We start from the raw sequence: 22,229 nt of genomic DNA on the forward strand, positions 1-22,229 counted from the left end.
AAGAAGAAATATATTACTTCCCAAAATCACAGCTAGGATTTGGGGGAAAAATAATCAGTAATTATACAAAAAAAATCTGCTCTTTTTAAACGTATTACATAAGCTGTTTCTAAGAAATCCTAGGAATAGGAGAGGCAAAACAGGAACTTCATGACAACACATAGGCCTCATTGACATCTCTGTTCCTTTTTGCTACAAGCTCAGAAATGTCATTGGGTAAAACACTTAATCTTTATCAAGGCAATGCTCCTGAAATGATTCTTTGAAAGCTTTTTGCAATGACTTTTGCTTCCAGTTCTCCTGAAAGTAGACATGAAAAAGCATTTTAAAATAAGTCTTGCTTGCACTAACTTTGTATTTTGTATTTTGCATTTTGTATTCTGTGCACTTATTTCAATTTTGAATAATGTAAAGACAGATTCAGATTTTGACGTAAAAGCTGAAAATACATGCCTGATCTCAGAGAACTTTATGTAAACATTCTGTGATTGCATTCATTTGTATTCTTGGTGGTAGTTTGTGCTGGGGAAATGGCATGGGATATATTACCTGCCGATCCATGATCAAGGTAAATATAGAAATCTCACATCACAAAATCCCCAGACAAGGACCAAATCTGTCCAACTGTATACCTCTGTTGAAACTGCACGTTATAGCAGAGAGTTAAAAGATCACCTTAATGCCAAGTGTGGATTTTGCAAGAGGGTAGAAAGAAGCTGAGGCCATCTGGTGGTGGTTGTTGCTGTTGTTGTTGTTGTTGTTGCGGAGATGGCTCTTCGGGTGACAATAGCTAGGGGCTCTGGGCCACATTGTCTTCAACAAAGAGCAAAGGACTAAAACAGTTAGGGATTCCTCCTTTGGAACTGCTCTCTCCCCTTTGTTGAATGCCAGATAATACCTCAGAAGCTTTATAACGGCCAATTCCATCAGACCTGTCCTTCCTTGTGGTTACTATTAGATGCTGCCCAGTTCCACCTGTGTCAAGAGCTGCCACCCTGGCCAGAGCATGTCCATCCAGCAGGGGAAGCAAGTGTGTTGCTACGACTGCACCGAGTGCCCCCAAGGGAGGATTTCCATCCAGATGGGTAAGTGAAGTGATCCAGAGTGACCTGGAAAATAATCTAGAATGTTTAAATTCAGGTTTAATGTACGTCCTGGCAGTTTTTTCTATAAGCAAGTATATGCATTCATTCCCTTACGCAGATGACAACATGAGAGAGCATGGATGCTGAAAAAAGAGGAAGCTATGTAATATTTTTGTTTGCTACAATATTACATTCAATGAAAGCAACCACTTTAATGGATTTTGGAAATATGGAGGCTTTGCTTCTTACTTTCAGATGCAGAGCAATGTGAGATGTGCCCTGAAGACCAGTATCCAAACAAGAAGCAGGACCAATGTATTGCCAAGGAAATAAGCTACCTATCCTATGAGGAGCCCTTGGGCATTGCTCTGGCATCCTTAGCTCTTCTCCTCTCCGTGATCACCATTGCTGTGACTGGGAGCTTCAGTCTGCATTGGAACACCCCCATCGTCAAAGCCAACAACTGGAGCATCACCTGCAGCCTGCTCTCCTCTCTGCTGCTCTGCTTTCTCTGTTCCTTCTTATTCATTGGGTGGCCTGGGAGGGTGACCTGCCTGCTGAGGCAAACAGTGTTTGGCGTCGTCTTCTCCATCTCCGTTGCTTGTGTGTTGGCAAAGACCATCACTGTGGTTTTGGCCTTCATGGCCACCAAGCCTGGGAACAGGATGAGGAAATGGGTGGGGAAGAGACTGGCAGGATCAGTCATCTTTCTCTCTTCTCTGACGCAAACTGGCATCTGTGCTGTGTGGCTGGCAACTTCTCCGCCCTTCCCAGAATTTGACATGCACTCCCAGCTTGACACCATCACAGTTCAGTGCAATGAAGGCTCAGCCCTCATGTTCTACCTTGTCCTGGGCTACATGGGCCTTTTGGCCACCATCAGCTTCTCAGTGGCTTTCTTTGCCAGGAAGTTGCCGGATACTTTCAATGAAGCCAAGCTCATCACTTTCAGCATGTTGGTGTTCTGCAGTGTCTGGGTGTCTTTTGTTCCAACCTACCTGAGCACCAAGGGGAAATTCATGGTGGCTGCAGAGGTCTTCTCCATCTTGGCCTCTAGTTCTGGCTTATTGGGTTGTACCTTTCTTCCCAAATGCTACATTATTTTGCTGAGGCCTGAGCTGAACACCAGAGAGCAATTAGTAAGGAAAAAGAATGGTTAGACTTGAGAGGGGAAGTGATGTCATTCCTAGGAATGGTAATGCATTAAAACTTTTGCCACTCTCGTCTGGGGGAATGTGGTCTTTCAAACACCCTTATTCCAAATCATGTTGGGCTTTCTAGGTAATAAACAGGTCTTTGAATTGTGGACAGAAACAGATTGGTAGCACATTAAACTGCTGTTCCAGGAGTCACATGTTGCTGATACATGCTACACTTATTTGTTTGTCTGCAGGGTTTTAGATCAGCTGAAGTTTCTGAACACTTTTCAAAGGCAGTCCACCTTTGGGTGCATTCCACTGATCCAAGTGCGATTTTTCTAAGGCGCATGTCACCATAGGGAGATTTGGCATCTCCAGGAATGGGCATGCTTGGTGCTCCAGCATTTGTTTTGCAAATGCACTCCTGTCCACTCCTGAAACCCTGTCATCATGATTTAGTGCTGAATAGTAGTGGTGGTGGTGGTGGTGATGATGATAATGTATTTCTTAGCCGCCTTTCAGGGCACAAGCCCTCCCAAGGTGGCTTACAGCAATAAAACACATAAAAACATTAAGATATTAAAAATGATAAAAACATAAACATCATAAAAAAGCAATAAAACCAACAATAAAAATAGTAATACAAGCAGCAATTCCAACCAACAATAAAACCAGCGGCAGCAACAGCGATAAACAGCAACAACAGCAATTGTATCAGGCAAAGGCCATGGGAAAATTGTGGGTTACACCCAAACTGCGAATTGCAGCCTCCCACTTTTTATGGTGGCAATGGAGTTCTTCTGCATCTTCGTGTTTGTTGCTTGGTTATTGAGTTGTATTTCTTTCCCAAAGGCTGCTCTGTCATACTGAAACCTGGAGACCGCTGTTAGCAAGAAATGGAATTGTATCACTTGACTCTGGTAAAGTCCCTGGTGTAAGTGTAGTGGAAGGACTCCCTTAATTGTGACCTCATTTGATTTTCATCGGCAGAGCGTTCTTGGAAAATGAGAGTCATCAACCTTCTACAACGTGGGCCTTTGTGGAATTGCAGAGAATTCAGGATATATATGGAGACTTGTCTAGAAATCTGCTACACTATCAGTGTTACAATTTTCCATCTTTTTCACTGCTCCGTGACCATCTTCCTAGTTCTCCAGGCTCACTGTCAGGGTGGCATGAGGTGTAGGCTGTCTCTGGCCAGCTCAAAGTAGAAGTAGCCCAGACTTGTCATCAAGTTTGACCCAGAAGCTTTTTAATGCCTTAACTTGCAGTTTTGCCTTGATTAATGAATCTCTTTCAATTGTGTCCATGTTTTCTGAATGGCAAAGAACAGTGCTGGTGCTGGTGGTGACACCGCTCTCCCTGCAGTGAATCCATTCGGAGCCATTGCCCCATGGCAGAGCCTGTGTTCTGGAAGTGTGAGGCCAATGGGTTGGCTTCCAAGCCATGTCTGTTTAAAGGATCTCTGGTAGTTGAATGACAAGAGTGCCCTGTCTGAGAATCTCCCGAGAGTGAGAATAGGTGAGTAGTAAAGGAAGGGGGTTCACATCAAACTCTGAAGCCCCATTTTCGAAGGTGGCAGTTGCGCCGCCCCCCTGTTGAGATGGGAAGTCCCGCCCTAGCCGGAAGCCCCATGTATGTGATCAGCTGACCCGGTCATATGACCTTCAGGGTCACCTGACGGGGTCATGGGACCCCTCTATGAACTCGCCATGCCACCATGGACCCATAGGAATTGGTTTTAGAGCCCTAGGGGCACAGGTGTGGAAATGGCCTGAGGTGCCATTTCCAAGCCGTGCCCGGATTGGCCCAGCAGGGTCATGTGACCCCTCTACAAACTTGCCAAGCCACCGCAGACCAATAGGAAGAGGTCCTAGAGCTCTAGCAGGTACAGACGTGGAGTTGGCTGGCGGGGCCTTTTCCAAGCCATGCCTGGATTGGTCCTGTGGGGTCATGTGACCCCTCTACGAACTCACCAAGCCACCGTGGCCCAATAGGAAGAGGTCTTAGAGCCTAGCCCTGTAAGGTCACGCCCCACAACCCCATTGACCAATAGGGACAGCCTTACCCCCAGAAAAACAGCCTTTTATCATGCCCAGATATGTTTTCTGCACAGAGAATGTGGCGTGGCCAAGAGTGACTGAGGGACCTTTGGGTTTTACTCATCAAAAAGTGTGTAACCATAAATGCAAAAAGTGTGTAACCGTTCACATACTCCTTATGGTTAATTAAAAGGGTCCTATCTTTCATATGTTTGCTGGCTGTTTGTACCAGACTCATGTATTCTCTTACACAGTTTCCATCTTCAAAATTGGGTTGGTGTGGCTTTGTGGGGATTTGCTCTGCATCCAGGTAAAGAGCTGCAAAATTAATATCATAATGCTGAAAATTAAATGGATTTTTATTGAAAGCTCCGCTGAAGGAATCATTATCCACTAGGCCTATAACGACCTGTTTAGGCAGTTGCCCCCAAAACAGGTTTTCCTGACTGGCAATGCAGCTTCCTCTTGGAATGCTAAACACTTTCATACTCACATGATCAATGGGGTATGTGGCGTTGGCTGTCAACAGAACCTCTGCATGGCCTAAGCAAATGCCAGGGGCCACCCTCACTTTTTTCACAAAAAGGGAGGCTGACAAAACTTGCAGTCTGTAACGTCTTGCTGCACTTTCTGTCATTAAGCAGAAAGCATATTTGCTGCGTTTAAGTTTAATTTTCACATCAACTCCATTTAACAGCAGCTTTTCCTGAAAAAACAGATCAGTGTGAAGATGTCCCAATAGCTCTATTTTTCAGCTTTGAGCTGCTAGGTTTGCTCTTTTAATGAAGCCTTGATTGTTTCCATCCAGACCTGCAGATTCATGTTCCCCGGCTGTATCTTTATAAAATAGGCCTGCTGAGAATTGTGTTGCTAGAGTATCCTCACTATAGTTCAGCACAGATTCAATGAAAGCAAGGGTAAGAATTATTACTCTGACTTATAAGTCGATCTCCCACCATTACATCCAGTTGACTAAAGATGGATGCTATGGGGTAATTCACCAGGCCTACTGCCACATCTGCAGCAATGTTGCTTCCATCTTCATTGACAATTTTGCAGCACACATGGAGCAAGCTGTTATTTAGATCCATATAATCTTCACCATTTCCTGTGATGAAGAAGTCTAGGGGTACGGATTCTGTCAGGGCTGACAAGGGGGGTACCTCAATAAACAAACTTCTCTCAATACTGGTCTGCGTAGGACCAATGCTGAATAGATCCAATTCAGATTTAGTGCATTCTTCAGAGCTGCAGTGGATAAAAGCCATGATTGAGTCTAAAATATATCTCTTTTTGATGCAGCTGGACATCTCTTCTTTCTTACAACACATCCCTTCTGACATCTCTTTCCTCTCACAACTTTTCTTTTAAGGGGGTGGGGTGGTCCAATCAATCTCACCCATGATGCTTTTCTTTTTTGGCTCCTTTTCCTTTTAATATACATTAGGCCTGACCCCTCTTGAGAAAGTGGATTGTTCACTCTATTCAGAACTGCTTGAGTAACGTGACCAGCCACATCTTTAGCAATATTACGTGCAGCAGTCTTCACGTGGAGTTTGATGATGTCCAAGCCTCTTCTCAAAAGGGGAACTGCTTTTTGGAAAAGGCTCCTGAAAATCCCACTGATCCCTGCCCCGTCCATAACAGGGGCGCCATGGAATCCTGGCAGCGCATTTCTGGCCTGGGCTCTATAATATCCCCTATACAGGGTAGGTTCCCCATATGTTTTTAGGATGACCATTTTAACTTTAAAATACCTGGGATCTCCAGGGGCGAAAGTGCAGCTTCACAACCACATTACCAAAACGAAATGGTACACTTTTGTTCTGATCCGTCTTTATTTCAGCAGTGATGGTGTCAATGTGATGCTTACTCACAGGTATGTAGTGAGGCTTGTCATACCCAATGTTGACACATTCCTTGTTCTGTCCACACACCGGCACACAGTGCAGTAAAGGTACATAAAAGTCCCCAACAATCTGGTATTCCACAATGTCTGTGTAGATGTATACAGTGTTAAAGCCACCGGTAATGTCAGAATTTCCAGTTAACGGCCCCAATATGCAGATCAGCTCTGTACTGGCTACTACGCTATACGGTGTTGTGGCTTTAACAACAACTTTTCCAGACACTTCATTGTAGTGCATAATCGTTTCCGGGCCACCTGGTTTATCTAGTATAAGCTTGTTTATGTTTTTGACCAGATCAGGAATGCTTGCATAATAGCCACTGCGCAGAAAAAAGGTCCACTTGCTTTTCCCTTGATGAATTTCAATGTGCGCATCACTAGTTAGAGTGTACCAGCTGTGTGGGTATTGTATCTCAACCAGACCCACTTCCCATGACCCTGGAAGGTCCAGAGATCTTGTTAGGCGTATAGTAAATGCAGAGATGGTGTTCTGTGGGAAAACCTCTGCACAGGCATTACTAGGCAGGGTAATGTAAAACCCACTGTCACCCATTCTGTTCTGCCCTTCTATACAGGTTCACAAAGATCAGAAGCGAGCACCCAGCTGTTGAACTTGCTAGGCCAGCCTAACCATTTCACTAGGTGATACTTTCTCCTACCCCTACCTTTTGTAGCCAGGACTTCTTTGATCCTGTACACCCTATCCTCCATGTCATTAACCTTCTGTAATTCTTCAGGATAGAAGGTCCCCACTACTGTGTCTCCTTCATAATCTTTTAACTGGTAGACAGGTCTCTTTGCTCTTTGGATGACTTGATCCACTATAAATAACTCTGTGGTGAAATTCTGTTTGTAACCCTTTGCAAAGACACCCTTGCTTTTAGAAATCTGCACATGGTCCCCTTTTCTGAGCAGGGGTGCCTCATGTTTCCTTTTTACAGAGCTCCCATATACTACTTTCCAAATGGCCAGGGTGTTAGACTGAGTAACATCCACAGGTCTAGCTTTGATGGTTCTGTGAAAGCTATGGTTATAACTTTTTAGGAATTGCGGTAGCACGTCTGTATAAGTGAAGGTATTGTTGGCTGTGAAATACCTCCACATTTTTGTTTTTAAAGTCCTGTTGAACCTCTCAACAACCCCAGCTTTGACCTCATTATTGGAAACAAAATGGTGTACCCCATGTTTTTTGAATAGATGACCAACATCCTTGTTTAGGAACTCCGTTTCTTTGTCCGTCTGTATTTTGATAGGCTGCCTTCTGTCTTGTGTGAAAACCGCTTTAAAAGCTCCAGACACCTCCCCGCCCGTTTTGCCTTTTAGAGTGCAAGCACAGGCATATTTAGACAGAATGTCTATCACTGTTAAAATATACTTGTAACCATTGTTGTATTGAGAAAATGGCTTCATGTCGACTACATCGGCTTGCCATTGTGCATCCCCTTCAGACACTATGGTCCTATTTCATTTAAAATGGATCCTGGCTGGTTTATGCAGTGTGAGAGCCACTTGGTAACCTCTCTTCTGACCAGCATTTTGCTCTGTTTCTTTGCCTCCTGAAGTAAGGGGTTCACTCCACCCAAACTCCCAACATTACCGGGGGTATAATAAATCTTCTTTAGGATTTCTTCATGCTGTGACATTTTGTAGGTTAACACAAGAATGGATGCGTAGGGTTACTACAAAGCATTTTTATTGGTGCAAAAGAGACAACCACCACAGAAAGCATTATCTTTCTATGACCGTGTCTGGGGAAATAAATGGCAGGGAGGAAATGTTGACTGTCGGTGAACTCTTGATGTTCAGGTTCTCAATATCACCACACATTCCATGTTCCTGTGTAACACAATGAAAAGCTTAGAGTCAGCAGCATGTAGCCCCACCCCTGGAATTGCTGTCTAAATACTATTAAGAACAAATCTCAGAAATAAACACTTACTGGTGTGCCTCCTTTCTCAGCCACAACTTCCATCTCCTCTTCCAGATCCTCAAGGGATGTGCAAAAAGTAGACCAGGTTGTGTCAGGATCCCCCAGCTCCATTTTCTCTATAGGTGAGGTGGCTATCATAAGCACCCTGCTTTTCATAAGCACCCTGGCTGCCATCCATGTCTTCAACAGGCTTCACCTCAGTGCTATCCATACTCCAAGAGGCATGTAACTCAGTTTCAGGAGAAGTTCTTTGCCCCCTGGGAAATACAGCTAAAGTTAAGCTCTCTGTTACAGTTGCTGTGACAACAGCTCCCTTCCCTGGTTTACTGTTTATGACTCCAGGTGTCATTAGGGATGGTGGAGAATTTCTCCACGAATCTCCAGGAGGCCGAATGCCAATGCATTCGGCCCCCCGAAATTGGTGGTGAAATTCTCCGCCAGCCCCCCACCCCCCACCTGGGATGGGACTTACCTCGTACGAATGTCCCTCTCGGCAGTGGGTCTCAGCGGTGTTGCGGCGGCGTTGCGGCGGGGGCGGCGGCGGCGGCCGGTCTTCTGACCGGCTGCCGCCACTGCCGCCACCATTGCAAAATAAAAAAGGAAAGTAAAAAACAAAAACAAAACACACCCGTGATAGGCTACGTAATGATTTACGTAGCCTATCATGGCTAGATTTCCAAAGTCAGCCATGATAGGCTATGTAAATCATCACGTAGCCTATCATGGGTGACTTTGAAAAAAAAAAGCGCATACGCAAATGGTGGCGCCCATGGTGCGCCGCCATTTGCATTCCTTAGTTTGGCATGTCTAGTCTACGTAAAGATTTACGTAGACTACGGCGAAAATAAGGGCAACGCAAATAGCATTCCCTTATTTTCGCTGTAGTCTACGTAAATCTTTATGTAGACTAAACGTGCCAAACTAAGGAATGCAAATGGCGGTGCCCCCTGGGCACCGCCATTTGCGTACACACTTTTTTTTTTCAAAGTCACCCGTGATAGGCTACGTGACGATTTACATAGCCTATCACGGCTGACTTTGGAAATCTAGCTGTGATAGGCTACGTAAATCGTTACGTAGCCTATCACGTGTGTGTGTGTGTGTGTGTTTTACTTTACTTTTTTTTCATGGCGGGGTAGACAGGGCGCTCCTCCCCGGCCTGAATTTCTGTGGCGAGGGATGGGGCGCCTCCCCCTCCTCGCCTGAACTTTGGGGGAAGAACCAAAGCACCTCCCCCCCACTGCGAAGCAAGCTGCGGGACCAGGTAAGTCCCTTTCGTCCATCCCTAGGTGTCATAGGTGCAGTTTCCATCTTTCTGGGCTGATTGCACAAGGGTACCAGGGGATGAGTAAAACCCAAAGGTCCCTCAGTCACTGTTGGCTGCACCACATTCTCTGTGCAGAAAACGTGTCTGGGCATGATAAAAGGCTGTTTTTCTGGGGGTAAGGCTGTCCCTATTGGTCAATGGGGTTGTGGGGTTTGACCTTACAGGGCTAGGCTCTAAGTCCTTTTCCTATTGGGCTGTGGTGGCTTGGCGAGTTCGTAGAGGGGTCACATGACCCCGCAGGACCAATCCAGGCATGGCTTGGAAAAGGCCCCACTGGCCATCTCCATGCTCGTACCCTCTAGGGCTCTAAGACGTCTTCCTATTGGGCTACAGTGGCTTGGCGAGTTCGTAGAGGGGTCACATGACCCCACCGAACCAATCTGGGCACAGCTTGGAAATGGCACCTCAGGCCATTTCCGCACCTGTGCCCCCTAGGGCTCTAAAACCAATTCCTATGGGTCCACGGTGGCATGGCGAGTTCGTAGAGGGGACATGACCCCAGTCAGGTGACCCTGAAGGTCATATGACCGGGTCGGCTGATCGCATATATGGGGCTTCTGGCTAGGGTGGGACTTCCTGTCTCAATGGGGTGGTGGTGCAACTGTCTTCTTTGAAAACAGGGCGTGGTTCAGAGTTTGATGCAACCCCCCCCTCCTTTACTACTTAGGTGGCACTGAGCTGGATGGACTGCTGTGAGGGATGTCTGAAAATATGGCCCTTTAGGGCCTGAGGCATCCCCACTCAACTTGCATTTGTGAGCTGAGCCATGGTTTTTCCCAAAATCCAGGAACTTCTTATGGTTTGCTTCTTCTCTTCACCAGTAGAAAGTTCCACAAATTGCAGTCACAATTGGCATAATTTGTACACATTACAGCCGGATTTCGTTTGATCTGCACAAATTGTGGCCATAACATGCTCAAATTAAATGTAGGGATGTCAGAGAATTCTGCCACAGATCTCAGTGAGGCCGAATGCCAGTGCTTTCGGCCCCCCGAAATCCATGGTGGAATGAAGCCCCCGTCCCCCCAACCCACGAAAGGCTCACGGGATGAAGTCCCCACAGCCCCCAACCCACGAAAGGCACACAAAATGGAGCACTTACCTGCTCCTGTCCGCACTGCTTTGCGAATGGCAGCTGCCCTGCTCCCGTCCGCGCTGCGTTGCGAATGGCGGCCACCCTGCGGCTGCCATTTGCTTCCTCATCATAGCTGTGATAGGCTATGTAAATACCTATGTAGCCTATCACAGCTAATGCAGGGACGCCTTTTGCAGCCCTGCAGAGGCCGTGATAGGCTACGTAAGAATTTACATAGCCTATTACGGCAAGCAAAACAAAACAAAAAAACCATGTACGCAAATGGCGGCAGCTATGGTGGCCGCCATTTCTGTTCCCTTTTTTTTCCGCTGTTTTAGCCTACGTAAATATTTACGTAAGCTATTATGGTGAAAAAAAAGGGGGAATGCAAATAGCATGTACTACGCTATTTGTGTTTCTGTTATTTTCACCGTAATAGCCTACGTAAATATTTATGTAGGCTAAAACGGCAAAAATAAAAGGAATGCAAATAGCGTAGTACACGCTATTTGCATTCCCCTTTTTTCCCACCATAATAGCTTATGTAAATATTTATGTAAGCTAAAACAGCGAGAAAAGAGGACGCAAATGGCGGCCACTGTAGCCGCCACCATTTGCATACACGTTTTTTTTCCCCTGCCGTGATAGGCTACATAAATATTTACGTAGCCTATCACTGTGAAATACAGGGATGCAAATGGCGGCGGCTACGGTGGCCATGATTTGCTGCCCAGCTGCCTAGCAGCTGGATGTCCGGCTGCGGGAGGAGCCGGCCGGGCAGGAATCTGGGGGGAGGGACGGAGCACCTCCTCCCCCATCAAGGATTCCGGGGGGAGGGACGGAGTCCCTCCCCCCCATGAAAAATTCCTTGAAATGGTAAGTGACTTTCGTACATCCCTAATTAAGCGGATTAGGGATGGAATTTGCACAAAATATGCAAATTGCAGCCACAATTTTCACAACTTTTTATTGACAAGAAAAAAATACCAGAAAATGCACAAACTGCCCTGACGCGATGCTGATCAAGTCAGACCAGCTCACAGGGAAGCGAGCTGAAGACCATGGGTTTGAGCTGCTGAAAGCTCAGCAAACTCCCCCCCCCACCTGTATTGATTCCTCCAATGTCCCTCAACATTGTTCACACACATTATGTCATCAAAGCAGGTTCTAACATCCTTCTACAATTGTGCTGTTGGTAGAGGATGATATTAGTTCTACTCCCATTACCTTGTTGGTTGGGCGGTCTACTCCCATTGCCTTGTTAAGGTTGCAAATGCATCCATAGATAGATAGGTCATGTAGCAATTAATTTCGCATGTATTTGGCCCCAGGTCTGCATTTTCTTCAAGAAACCCTTCCATGCAAGACATAGTGGGGCCCTGTGCTTTAGGTGGGTGGGGAGAAAGCTCATGTGGGTGGGGCCACCGACAGTCTGTCATACAAACATGTACATTCATTAACATCCACGCCTAAGACACACCCAGTCATACAAGCAAACACCCTTTTTACACTTTGCCTTACCTGGCGCCAGCTTGTCTGGCTGAAAGGGGGGGGCATTGCGGGCGGGTGGGGTGATAAGACGTATGGGCCTCTGATTGGTGCACCCCAGTCGCACCGCCAGTCAGGGAAGAGCGGGCCGAGTTGTCTTAAACTCGACCCCCTTCCCTATCTCAGCTCTTTGGCACAACACAGCTATTGAGAACTAAAGACTCGCCTGGATTCGACGAGGGATTCTTGCCTGCTGGAGACCGGCTTCGTCGTCGTCTTTCCAGCCACCTGGACTCAGCTTGCTTCTGCGCGCCAAAGCTTCTATTCCCGCGCGGCTATCGAGTTGCCGACACTCGCGGCGGGTCTCGTGCGCTCTGGCTCGCTCCCTCTGGGACGGCGCCCGCTGGCCGTCAGGAGAGCCAACGTTACTGGTGATATCGTGTCCACCCCCCTTCCCTCCCTCCCTGACGGCTCCTTTCCTCGAGCGCCCGCCACATAGGGTTGGCGGAGAATTTCTCCCCGAAATTTCGGGGGGCCAAGCGCCAACGTGTTCGGCCCCCCGAAGTAGTTTCGGGGAGAAATTCTCCGCACCCCCCCACCCCCCGCACCCCCCCCCAGGACGGGACTTACCTTTGGCAAATGTCCCTCCCGGCGGTGGGTCCGGCCGGCTGTTCAGCGGGTCTTTGTCCGGGGCGGGAGCGGCAGCCGGTCTTTTGACCGGCTGCCGCTGCTGCCATTCCAATAAAATAAAAAAATAAAAAAACGCCCCCGTGATAGGCTACGTGACGATTTTAATTTCGCGGCCGGGCGAGGCGAGGCGCCTCCTCCCTGGCCTGAATTTCGGCCGGGCGAGGCGGGAAGCCTCCCCCCCCGGCCTGAATTTCGGCCGGGTGAGGTGGGAAGCCTCCCCCCTTGGCCTGAACTTCGCGGGGGGAGCGCCTCCCTGCCACTGCGAAAAGCTTCAAGGACAGGTAAGTGACTTTCATCCATCCCTACCGCCACAGCCCCTGTTTGGCCAGTGGCGCAGCGGCGGCGCTCGAGCACGTGATCTCTCTTCTTCGCTGTCTAAACACCGGCCGCGGCTCCTAGTTTGCGTGCCTGGGTGAGGCGCCGTACTCCTTCCTGGGGGTCCGGGTGGGGCGGCGTGCGCCCGCCCGCCTGCCCCCTCGGCCTATGTTCACCCCCCCATCACCTTGCTTGCCCTCCCGCCCGGCCTCTCAGTCGCCCACCCGTTTTTGTCTGCCGGCTGGCCGGCTGGCTGGCCAGCTCCTGGCCTGTCTGCCGGCCGGCGTATTGGTCTGCCGGGCTCGCCTTCCGCCGGCCTCCGCTGGCCGTGGCCTTTTGCTTGCCTCGCTGGGCCTCGGAGGCATTGGTGGCGGCGAGGTGAGGCGGCGGCGCGTGTTGAGTGCAGCACTCACGTTTGCCAGCTCCGGCTGTCCTGGCAGCTGCGTGCCTGCCTCCCCCCCCCAGCTCAACAGTTTAGATGGCCTGGTGGGGAGGGGAGTCTGGCGGCAGGGCCAGGGGCTAGGTGTTTCCCCCCCAGTGCCTTGCTATTCTCCTGTTGGCATCTCCCCCCCCAAAATAAATAAATAAATAAGAACAATTAATTACTTAAACTATTGAAGCAGCCGCGGCTGCCTGTTTGGCACCTCCTGAGCTAGGGCGCCCTCAGCTGAGGGCGCCCGCGCTCAAGCGCGTTTCCTTCTCAAAAAAACAAACAAAAAAACACAACTTTGCTGCACCTCTTAAGCTTTAATCTCTCGGTCTGGAACACGTATCTGCTGATCGTGAAGATTGTGTGATAGCTGCCTGTTGCCCGGGGTGCCCACTTGCTTACTTAAGTCTCCGATAGCAGCTAAGCTTAACTTACCTTTTGCATCATGCCTCCCAAGAAGGGCCAAGGTGGTAAGAAAGGGAAGGGGAGGGCCCCTCCCCCCCTCCCCAAAAGACCGCTGCCAAGGCCTGATTCTGAGTCTGATGAGGACTCAGACCCGGTACTGTCATCAATTCTTTCTCGTTTGGAAGCTGCTGAGCGTTCCTCGGGGATACCTCTCCCTCCCCCAGCCAGGCCCCAAAAACCCTCAGCGGTCCAACCTAAGCGAACGCGGCAGCAGACCCAACGCTCGTTGCTTCTTTCTATTTCAGCTCGTCTGGATGCTATTGAGGCATCCACCTCCTCTTCCTCAGCTCTTCCAGAAGGCGCACCGCCTTCAGTGGAGCTCCTCCCTTCTGTGGCCTCATCTTCCCTGGGTGCACAAGCAGCAATGTCAGTTTTTCCAGCTAGGGATCAGAGCACACCTACGATTGATACAGGTGAGACTGCTTTGGCACCTCAATTCGCATGGCCGGGCATGGGACAAATCACCCCATGGGGTTGGTTGCCGTGGTTTACTCTTCAGGGTGGCCCAGTTCCCCCTCTCTCACTTCCTTCAGTTACTTCAGCCTCCCCAGTTAGTACTCCCCAGCCCGTTGCCTCGGCCTCAACTCTCAATTCAACTGCTCCGGTGGCTAGCCCACCTAATTCAGTGGGGCCTGGTGCTTCATTCCCCTTAGCAGGAGATGCCACCATGTTGGCTCCGCCACTGCTCCAGCCTCATCCAATTAAAGTCGCCTCCGCCAGTGTTTGGCAGGGGCCTGCCGGTTCTTTTCAGGACCCCCTGGCTTCCCTATCTCCTCCTCTCCTAGCCCCACAGTTGTCCTCGGTTGACCCATGCGCCAACCTGAGTAGAGGATCTATGCCCACTGGTGCTACTTCCTCCCCTATTGGTTTTCACTTAACCATTGCCACCAGAGAAAAGATTCTGCGGGGTGAATTTACCGATGTCTTTGCCCTGCTCTTTCGTGAGCCTGAACCCAGCGATAGAGATAGGACCCATGACCGAGAACCTGAGCGGAGCACAGCCCGCAAAGTGCCTCGCACCTGGGCGAACTGGTTGCCAGGTTTTATAATTTACGCTGGCATTCTCCAACAGAGATTCCCTGAGAGGGCTTGGGTTCTCACCAAATACCTTGACATAATATACAGGGCTTACAGCGAATATGAAGGGAGTGCATGGCTGGCCTACGATGAAGCCTTTCGTAGGAGGGCCGCCATTGATCCCTCCATGAGCTGGGATCTGAAGGACCAGGACCTTTGGCTCCAATTCATGACCCCTTCTAGGCCAGGCTTCGATGACAGGTCCGACAGCGGCCACATCCTGGCCAAGCTGTCACCCGCAATAGCCGTTAGGCCTATTGCGGGTCCAGGGGTTCAACACCACTGGCTGTGCTGGGAGTTCAGCTCCAAAGGTTCCTGCTCCCGAAACCCATGCTGTTTCCGGCACTAGTGCTCTCTTTGTGGCGGCCAACACTCCTGCTCCTCCTGCCTGAGAGCCAGAGGTTGGAGAGGTTCCCCAAGGGATGGCCGTGGTGGCAGAAAACAGGGCGGTGGGCACCCTCCCCCTCACAAAGGGCCCCAGCCCAGTTAAGATTCTTCCGCTCCTTCAACTTCTAAGGATTACCCAAATCGTCGGGCAGCGATCTACTTGGAATGCAGCTTTACACTGGGTTTCAGGATCCCCTTTATGGGTCTGCAAAAGCCATATTTGACCGGTAACCACCGGTCTGTTCTTAGCATGCGGCGCTTGGTGCAAGACAAAATTAACAAAGAAGTTCAGTCAGGTCGGGTCATCGGCCCCTTTTCCTCGCCCCCGCTACCCAACCTGTGGATTTCCCCTTTGGGAATTATCCCCAAGAAATCGCCCGGTGAGTTCAGGTTGATTCATGACCTCTCTTTCCCCAAAGGTCAGTCTGTTAACAATGAAATCCCAGATTCCCTATGTTCCGTGTGTTACACTTCCTTTGACACTGCGGTAGCCATGATAAGAGCCCTGGGCCGTGGGGCATTGATGGGCAAATGTGATATCAAATCCGCTTTTCGCATTTTGCCTATAAATCCTCTGGATTTTGATTTGCTGGGATTTTCCTTCCAGGGCAAATTTTACATCGACCGTGTCCTCCCTATGGGATGCTCCATTTCTTGCGCCATGTTTGAAACATTTAGTACCTTTCTGGAATGGGCCATATGGGATAAGATGGGCTGCGATGATGTGGTTCACTATTTGGGTGACTTCTTGTTTGCTGGACCCGGGGACGGCAGTCAATGCTCTGACCTGATTAAGGCATTCATATCCCTGTCCTCAGATTTAGGTGTCCCTTTGGCACACGAGAAGACAGAGGGCCCAGCTGTTACTTTGACGTTCTTAGGGATCGAGCTCGATACCCTCGCACAGTGTTCTCGTCTCCCTCATGATAAATTGCTGGTACTTAGGAATAAGATCCAATCCATCTTGCACCTTCATAAAGTCTCCCTTAGAGCCCTCCAAGAGATCGTTGGCCATTTGAACTTCGCTTGTAGGGTAGTGGCCCCTGGCCGTGCATTCCTGCGATGGCTCAGCTGGGCAATGCGGGGTCTTCGACTACTGCATCATCGCACCAGAGTCACCTCCGCTATGCGCATGGACCTGCAGGTATGGCTTAAATTTTTGAGAGACTTTAACGGCATCTCCTTTTGGAGGCGTGAGTTACTTCTACGAGCCGACATGCAGATCCATTTGGATGCGGCTGGCACCTTTGGTTTTGGGCTAATTTGGCGAGACCGGTGGTGCCGGGGCCAGTGGCCAGAGAGCTGGGCTGCTGGTAGTATCTGTCGTGACCTCACCTTCCTGGAATTCTTCCCCATTTACGTGGCTGTACATATTTGGGCAGAATTGATGGCCAACTCTGTTGCTCTTTTTTGGTGTGACAATTTGGCGGTAGTGCACGTCATTAATACTTTATCCTCCAGAAACCAAAGGGTTATGGAGTTAGTTAGAGCATTTACCCTCCAATGCCTACGCCACAACATATGGTTCCATGCCCGCCACGTGCCGGGTCTGGGGAACCCTGTAGCCGATGCTTTGTCACGAAACCAGATCGACCGGTTCCGTGCGTTGGCTCTGTGGGCACGTCCGCTGCCAGACCCCATGCCAGACGAACTGTGGGAGATTGGCGCTCTCAAGTCAAACACGCTATCCTGAATTCTATAGCCCCCAGCACTAGAGCTGCCTACGAGAGAGCAGGTAGGGAGTTTAGTGCCTTCAGGTGTGGACTGCAGTTGCAGGATGTGTGGCCCTTACCTGTGGACCACTTGTTACAATTCTGTGTACATCTGCATAATAAGGGACTGTCTGCTAGGACCATTTCGGGGAAGCTTGCCTCTTTGGCCTTCTGGGCCAAAGTGCGAGGGGTGGAGGACTCCACCTCAGATTTCCGAATCAGGAAGGCTGTGCAAGGCTGGGCACGGATGTCTCCCACCCCACCAGACTCCAGACATCCTTTGTCGCCAGTTATTCTTATCGGGCTTCGGGCATTGTGGCCCTCCATTTGCTCTTCTCCATACGAAGCCTCCCTCTTTCATGCTGTGGCCTTAACAGCCTTTTTCGGGGCCCTTAGGATTTCAGAACTGGTCTGGGCATCCAAATCTGACACCACCGGGAGGGCCTTGAGGTATTCCGATATCCTGATCCATTCTAACCTGATTCACCTCCATATTCAACGTTCAAAAACCGATCAGTCAGGCAAGGGAGCATTAACCAGGCCCAGGCTGACGAGTTATGCCCTGTCAGGGCCTTGCAGGCTTTCTTTGAGCATCGCAGGGCAAAGGAGGGTCCCCTATTTTGCCATGCTGACGGTTCACCACTGACAAAGTTCCAATTTTGGGCAGTCACTAAGTTAGCCTTGACCACACTGGGTCTGGGGCATTATCGTTTTGGGACTCACTCATTCCGTATTAGGGCGGCCTCTACGGCAGCTGCCATAGGCTTTTCTTCCAAGCAAGTGAAGGCGGTAGGGAGATGGCGCTCCAGGGCCTTCCGCTCTTATGTTCGCAAGTTGCCTGATGCTTCATGATGATTCTCTTCGCCTTCCCCAAAGTTTTATTTAGATGGGATTCAACTGACGCTGGTACAGGTGCTCATTTGTGGGCACAGTATGGTTTTTTGGGCTGCCCGCAGAGCTTCTACATCGGCCTTCGGATCCCGGCTGCAGTTTCCCCAACAGGTGACAATACAATGGCTCGGCCGACGGGGTATGCGATGGGACAGTCTTCTTCCCACACTCTTTCAACGAGGTTTGGTCAGTTTCCCTCCACAGGTCCTGGTGCTGCACCTAGGAGGGAATGACCTGGGCTACAAGCCTGGAAAGGGCTTGATTGAGCAGGCATTGGCTGATCTGCGGACGATCCGACATCGTTGGCTGGGGGTGACCATATTATGGTCCTCAATGCTCCCGAGAATCATGTGGAGGGCGCAGAGCAATGCGGCCATGGAACGGGCCCGGCGCAAGGTGAACAGAGAACTGGCACGTGGGTTGTCAGAGCATGGTGACGGTTATATCAACCACCAAGGAATCCATTGGACTAGGAGGGAGCTTAACAGGCAGGATGGCGTCCACTTGTCTGACATAGGCAACGACTTATTTTTGGCCGATCTGCAAAGGGGCCTGCGGGAAGTTCTTCTGCGCAGGTGGGGGAAATTTCACAAGCAATAGGCTTGTGACTCCTGTGGCAGCTAGGACGGGCAAAACAGGAAAGGGAGTAGGGATGGTGTGCACGCAGAAGCACCTTATGGTGACAGGTGACGTCTGAGGCCCCCCGAATGGGTTGTGCAGCTCGGCGGGGGGATAAGGGTTGCCTGGGAGACCAACCCTACTCACTCACCCAGGTGTTGTGCGGCACCGGGTTGGGGGTGACAATGGAAGGTCTACCTTCCCCAGAAGGGGCAGTCCAGAGGGATGGCGAGATCACCGCCACCCCTCAGGCTGGGTGTGTTTTCACCCTAGAAGTGTCAGCTAGCCGCTGACACAGTTAGATGCCCGTCCTAGTTACCCCTTTGCAAATATTTCAATAAATGTGGCCCAATTTTCAATCCAAGCTTGTTGTCTGCGTCTTCTTTGACCCATCTCCTCTCGCAAATGCCCTACTCGGCGCCAGCTTGTCTGGCTGAAAGGGGGGGGCATTGCGGGCGGGTGGGGTGATAAGACGTATGGGCATCTGATTGGTGCACCCCAGTCACACCACCAGTCAGGAAAGAGCGGGCCGAGTTGTCTTAAACTCGACCCCCCTCCCTATCTCAGCTCTTTGGCGCGACGCAGCTCCTTCCCACCCTCCCCTTAGCAGTGTGGGTTTTGCCGGTTGCCCCTTTGGGAGCCATGTAGGAATTTTTTGGCTCACAGCCAGATTGGCCTAGGACTGTGAGTCTTTTTTGCCTACGTCACACTGTTATGCGGGTTGTGTGTGTCCTGTAAGGGAATACAGTCTATATCATCGGTCACATTCCACTTGGCGGCTAGGACGGGCAAAACAGGAAAGGGAGTAGGGATGGTGTGCACGCAGAGGCACCTTATGGTGACAGGTGACGTCTGAGGCCCCCCAAACGGGTTGTGCGGCTCGGCGGGGGGATAAGGGTTACCTGGGAGACCAACCCTACTCACTCACCCAGGTGTTGTGCGGCACCGGGTTGGGGGTGACAACGGAAGGTCTACCTCCCCCAGAAGGGGCAGTCCGAAGGGACGGCAAGATCACCGCCACCCCTCAGGCTGGGTGTGTTTTCACCCTAGAAGTGTCAGCTAGCCGCTGACACAGTTAGATGCCCGTCCTAGTTACCCCTTTGCAAATATTTCAATAAATGTGGCCCAATTTTCAATCCAAGCTTGTTGTCTGTGTCTTCTTTGACCCATCTCCGCTCGCAAAAAAGCCTCCATTCACACCCATAACACACTCAGTCACACACATCAACGTGGTTGTGGAATGAGCTCCCTAGGGAGGTTCGCCTGGCACCTACTTTGAACCCATTCCGGAACCAGGTGAAACTTGTTTCTTTTCCTAAGAATATTAGCATTGTAGTATTCTAGGCTCTTAGATCTGCTGTTTTAAATTTGTTTCTGTATTTTAAAGCTCTGCATTGCTACAAGGTTTTGTTCTGGTTGTACTTTGTACTGTATTTTTAAGCTTTTACATTTTATATTTTTTTTATGCTGCATAAAATTTTTGGCTTTAATTTTTGTGAACCTGACCAAGAGCTTCTGCTAGATGGTCTAGAAATGTAATCTATCAGGCAATAAAGAAACAAATACACCCACATACTCAAAATTAATACACACAGAAAGATACACTGATACATACTGTAAAGAAACTGTATTTATTTGCAGTAAAATTTAAATATATTAGGGTGCATGGCAGGCTGGGGCATGGTGGAAGTTGTAGGACTTTTTTTCTGTCAAAATACGCATACGTTTTGCCCTTAATGAGTTATGGCATGAACAGAGACTGTTATGTTGGACTGGCAGTTGGCCAAGTGACAGCTAGACTATCACTGTTGCTAATTGCTACTGATGAGATGCAAGGGTCACAAGAAGAGGCTTGGAATGCTTAAGAGACACCTGAAGGGAACCCAGAGCAGTGGCAGTGGCAGTAGGGAAGACGAAAGAGCCAATGAAGCAAAAGTCACTTGAGGCAAGAGCTGGAGAAGGTCTGACAGCAAGGAGTAGAAGATTCCGGAGAGACGGCCTTCGGGAAGGAGCTGAGGCCAGGGTGACCGTAGGTTGCAGAGGACGTGAGGCAACTGTGACTGCTGGTCCCCAAAACTGGCCCTTTGCAAAAGGCAGTGACACAGCTCGATGAACTGTGGAAAGGCTCTGACCATTGTTCTTTAAACCACACAATGAGAGCTATGAAAAACAGGTCCTATGAACATTTTCTTACACATTTATATCAAGACTCTGAATGAAATGTTTCACTGGAGAACCGGTGTATGGTTTTGTCTCCTTGCAAAACCTGTTGAAAACTTTTAATCCCATCAAGCAGTCTGTCCATTTGCAGAAGGGTGGTAGGAAGTGGGGATTGTGTGTGGGAGTGGGGGTATGCAGCCTTGACCAAAATGTCAACCTGAGGAGAACAAATAAAAATATGGAAATGGTTGTTATGAGCTGTCATATGAACTCTTGCACATGATCATTATGCAGAAGAGACTAATTTAGCAAAAAACAAAACAAGCAATCAGTAAAAGGTGTGTGCATGTGGGGGGGGGAGCATTGGAGATCCCAGTTAGCAAGTTATGATTAATACAAAAATAGGGAAGATGGTGCTACATTCAGTAAACAAAGGTGTCTCCAGTAGCTCATCCTTAATACTAGGGATGGCGGAGAATTTCTCCACGAATCTCCGGGAGGCTGAATGCCAACGCATTCGCCCCCCCGAAATTGGTGGTGAAATTCTCCGCCCCCCACCCCCCCCGGGATGGGACTTACCTCCTTCGAATGTCCCTCTCGGCGGCAGGTCCCTGCGGCGTTTCGGCGGGGGCAGGGGCGGCGGCCGGTCTTCCAACCGGCTGCCGCCATTTCCCTGTAAAGTAAAAAAAAAAAAGTGATAGGCTACGTAACGATTTATGTAGCCTATCACGTCTGACTTTGAAAAAAAAAAAGCGCGTACGCAAATGGCGGCGTCCATGGGCGCCGCCATTTGCGTACGCGCTTTTTTTTTTTCAAAGTCAGACGTGATAGGCTACATAAAGATTTACATAGCCTATCATGGCTGACTTTGAAAATCTAGCCGTGATAGGCTACGTAAATCGTTATGTAGCCTATCACGGGTTTTTTTTTTAATTTACTTTTTTATTTCGCGGCTGGGGAGATGGGGCTCTCCCCCCCGGTCTGAATTTCGGTGGTGAGGGATGGGGCGCCTCCCCCCCGGCCTGAATTTCGGGGGGAGAGACGGAGCGCCTCCCCCCCCCCACCGAACACAGCTGCGGGACCAGGTAAGGGACTTTTGTCCATCCTTACTTAATACTATCACCAGTATTTATGAGTGCCTGGGATGGACTTCACTTTAAAGTAGGGGGAAATAAAGGAAAAGTATGCATTTTCTAAACATTATAAAATAAAAGTCATAAGAGTGCAACACCCCCCTCAAGTTTTGGGATGTTGCGGGCGTCCAATACGGGGGCAGAGTCTGATGGATTCCTTCCCGCTTGGCCTGCCAGACTGGGGTCGGTGAACCACTGCCTGCCCCCGCTCACCACTTGATATCCTGGCACGCACCTGGTGAGCTCCACAGGATTGCCCATCCCTCGGTGAGCCGCTACTTTTAAGTAACAATGGCGGCTCCTTGTTCTGAGTAAAAGGTATTTCACGTAAATGGTGGCTGTAAGATGCCATTTAT

General features: G+C 49.5%; 1 protein-coding gene across 1 annotated transcript; it reads left to right on the plus strand.

Moving 5' to 3' along the window:
- Positions 1-1,006: 1,006 nt before the first annotated feature.
- LOC146342298 (vomeronasal type-2 receptor 26-like) lies at positions 1,007-2,245 on the plus strand. Its single transcript, XM_084808488.1, has 2 exons — positions 1,007-1,085; positions 1,341-2,245. The coding sequence occupies exons 1-2, from the start codon at positions 1,007-1,009 to the stop codon at positions 2,243-2,245; spliced, it is 984 nt and encodes a 327-aa protein (XP_084664614.1).
- The last annotated feature ends 19,984 nt before the right edge of the window (positions 2,246-22,229 follow it).

Source organism: Heloderma suspectum, chromosome 6, assembly GCF_057233095.1.
Source record: "Heloderma suspectum isolate Gila_16-S chromosome 6, 16-S_ref, whole genome shotgun sequence".
Taxonomy (NCBI): domain Eukaryota; kingdom Metazoa; phylum Chordata; class Lepidosauria; order Squamata; family Helodermatidae; genus Heloderma; species Heloderma suspectum.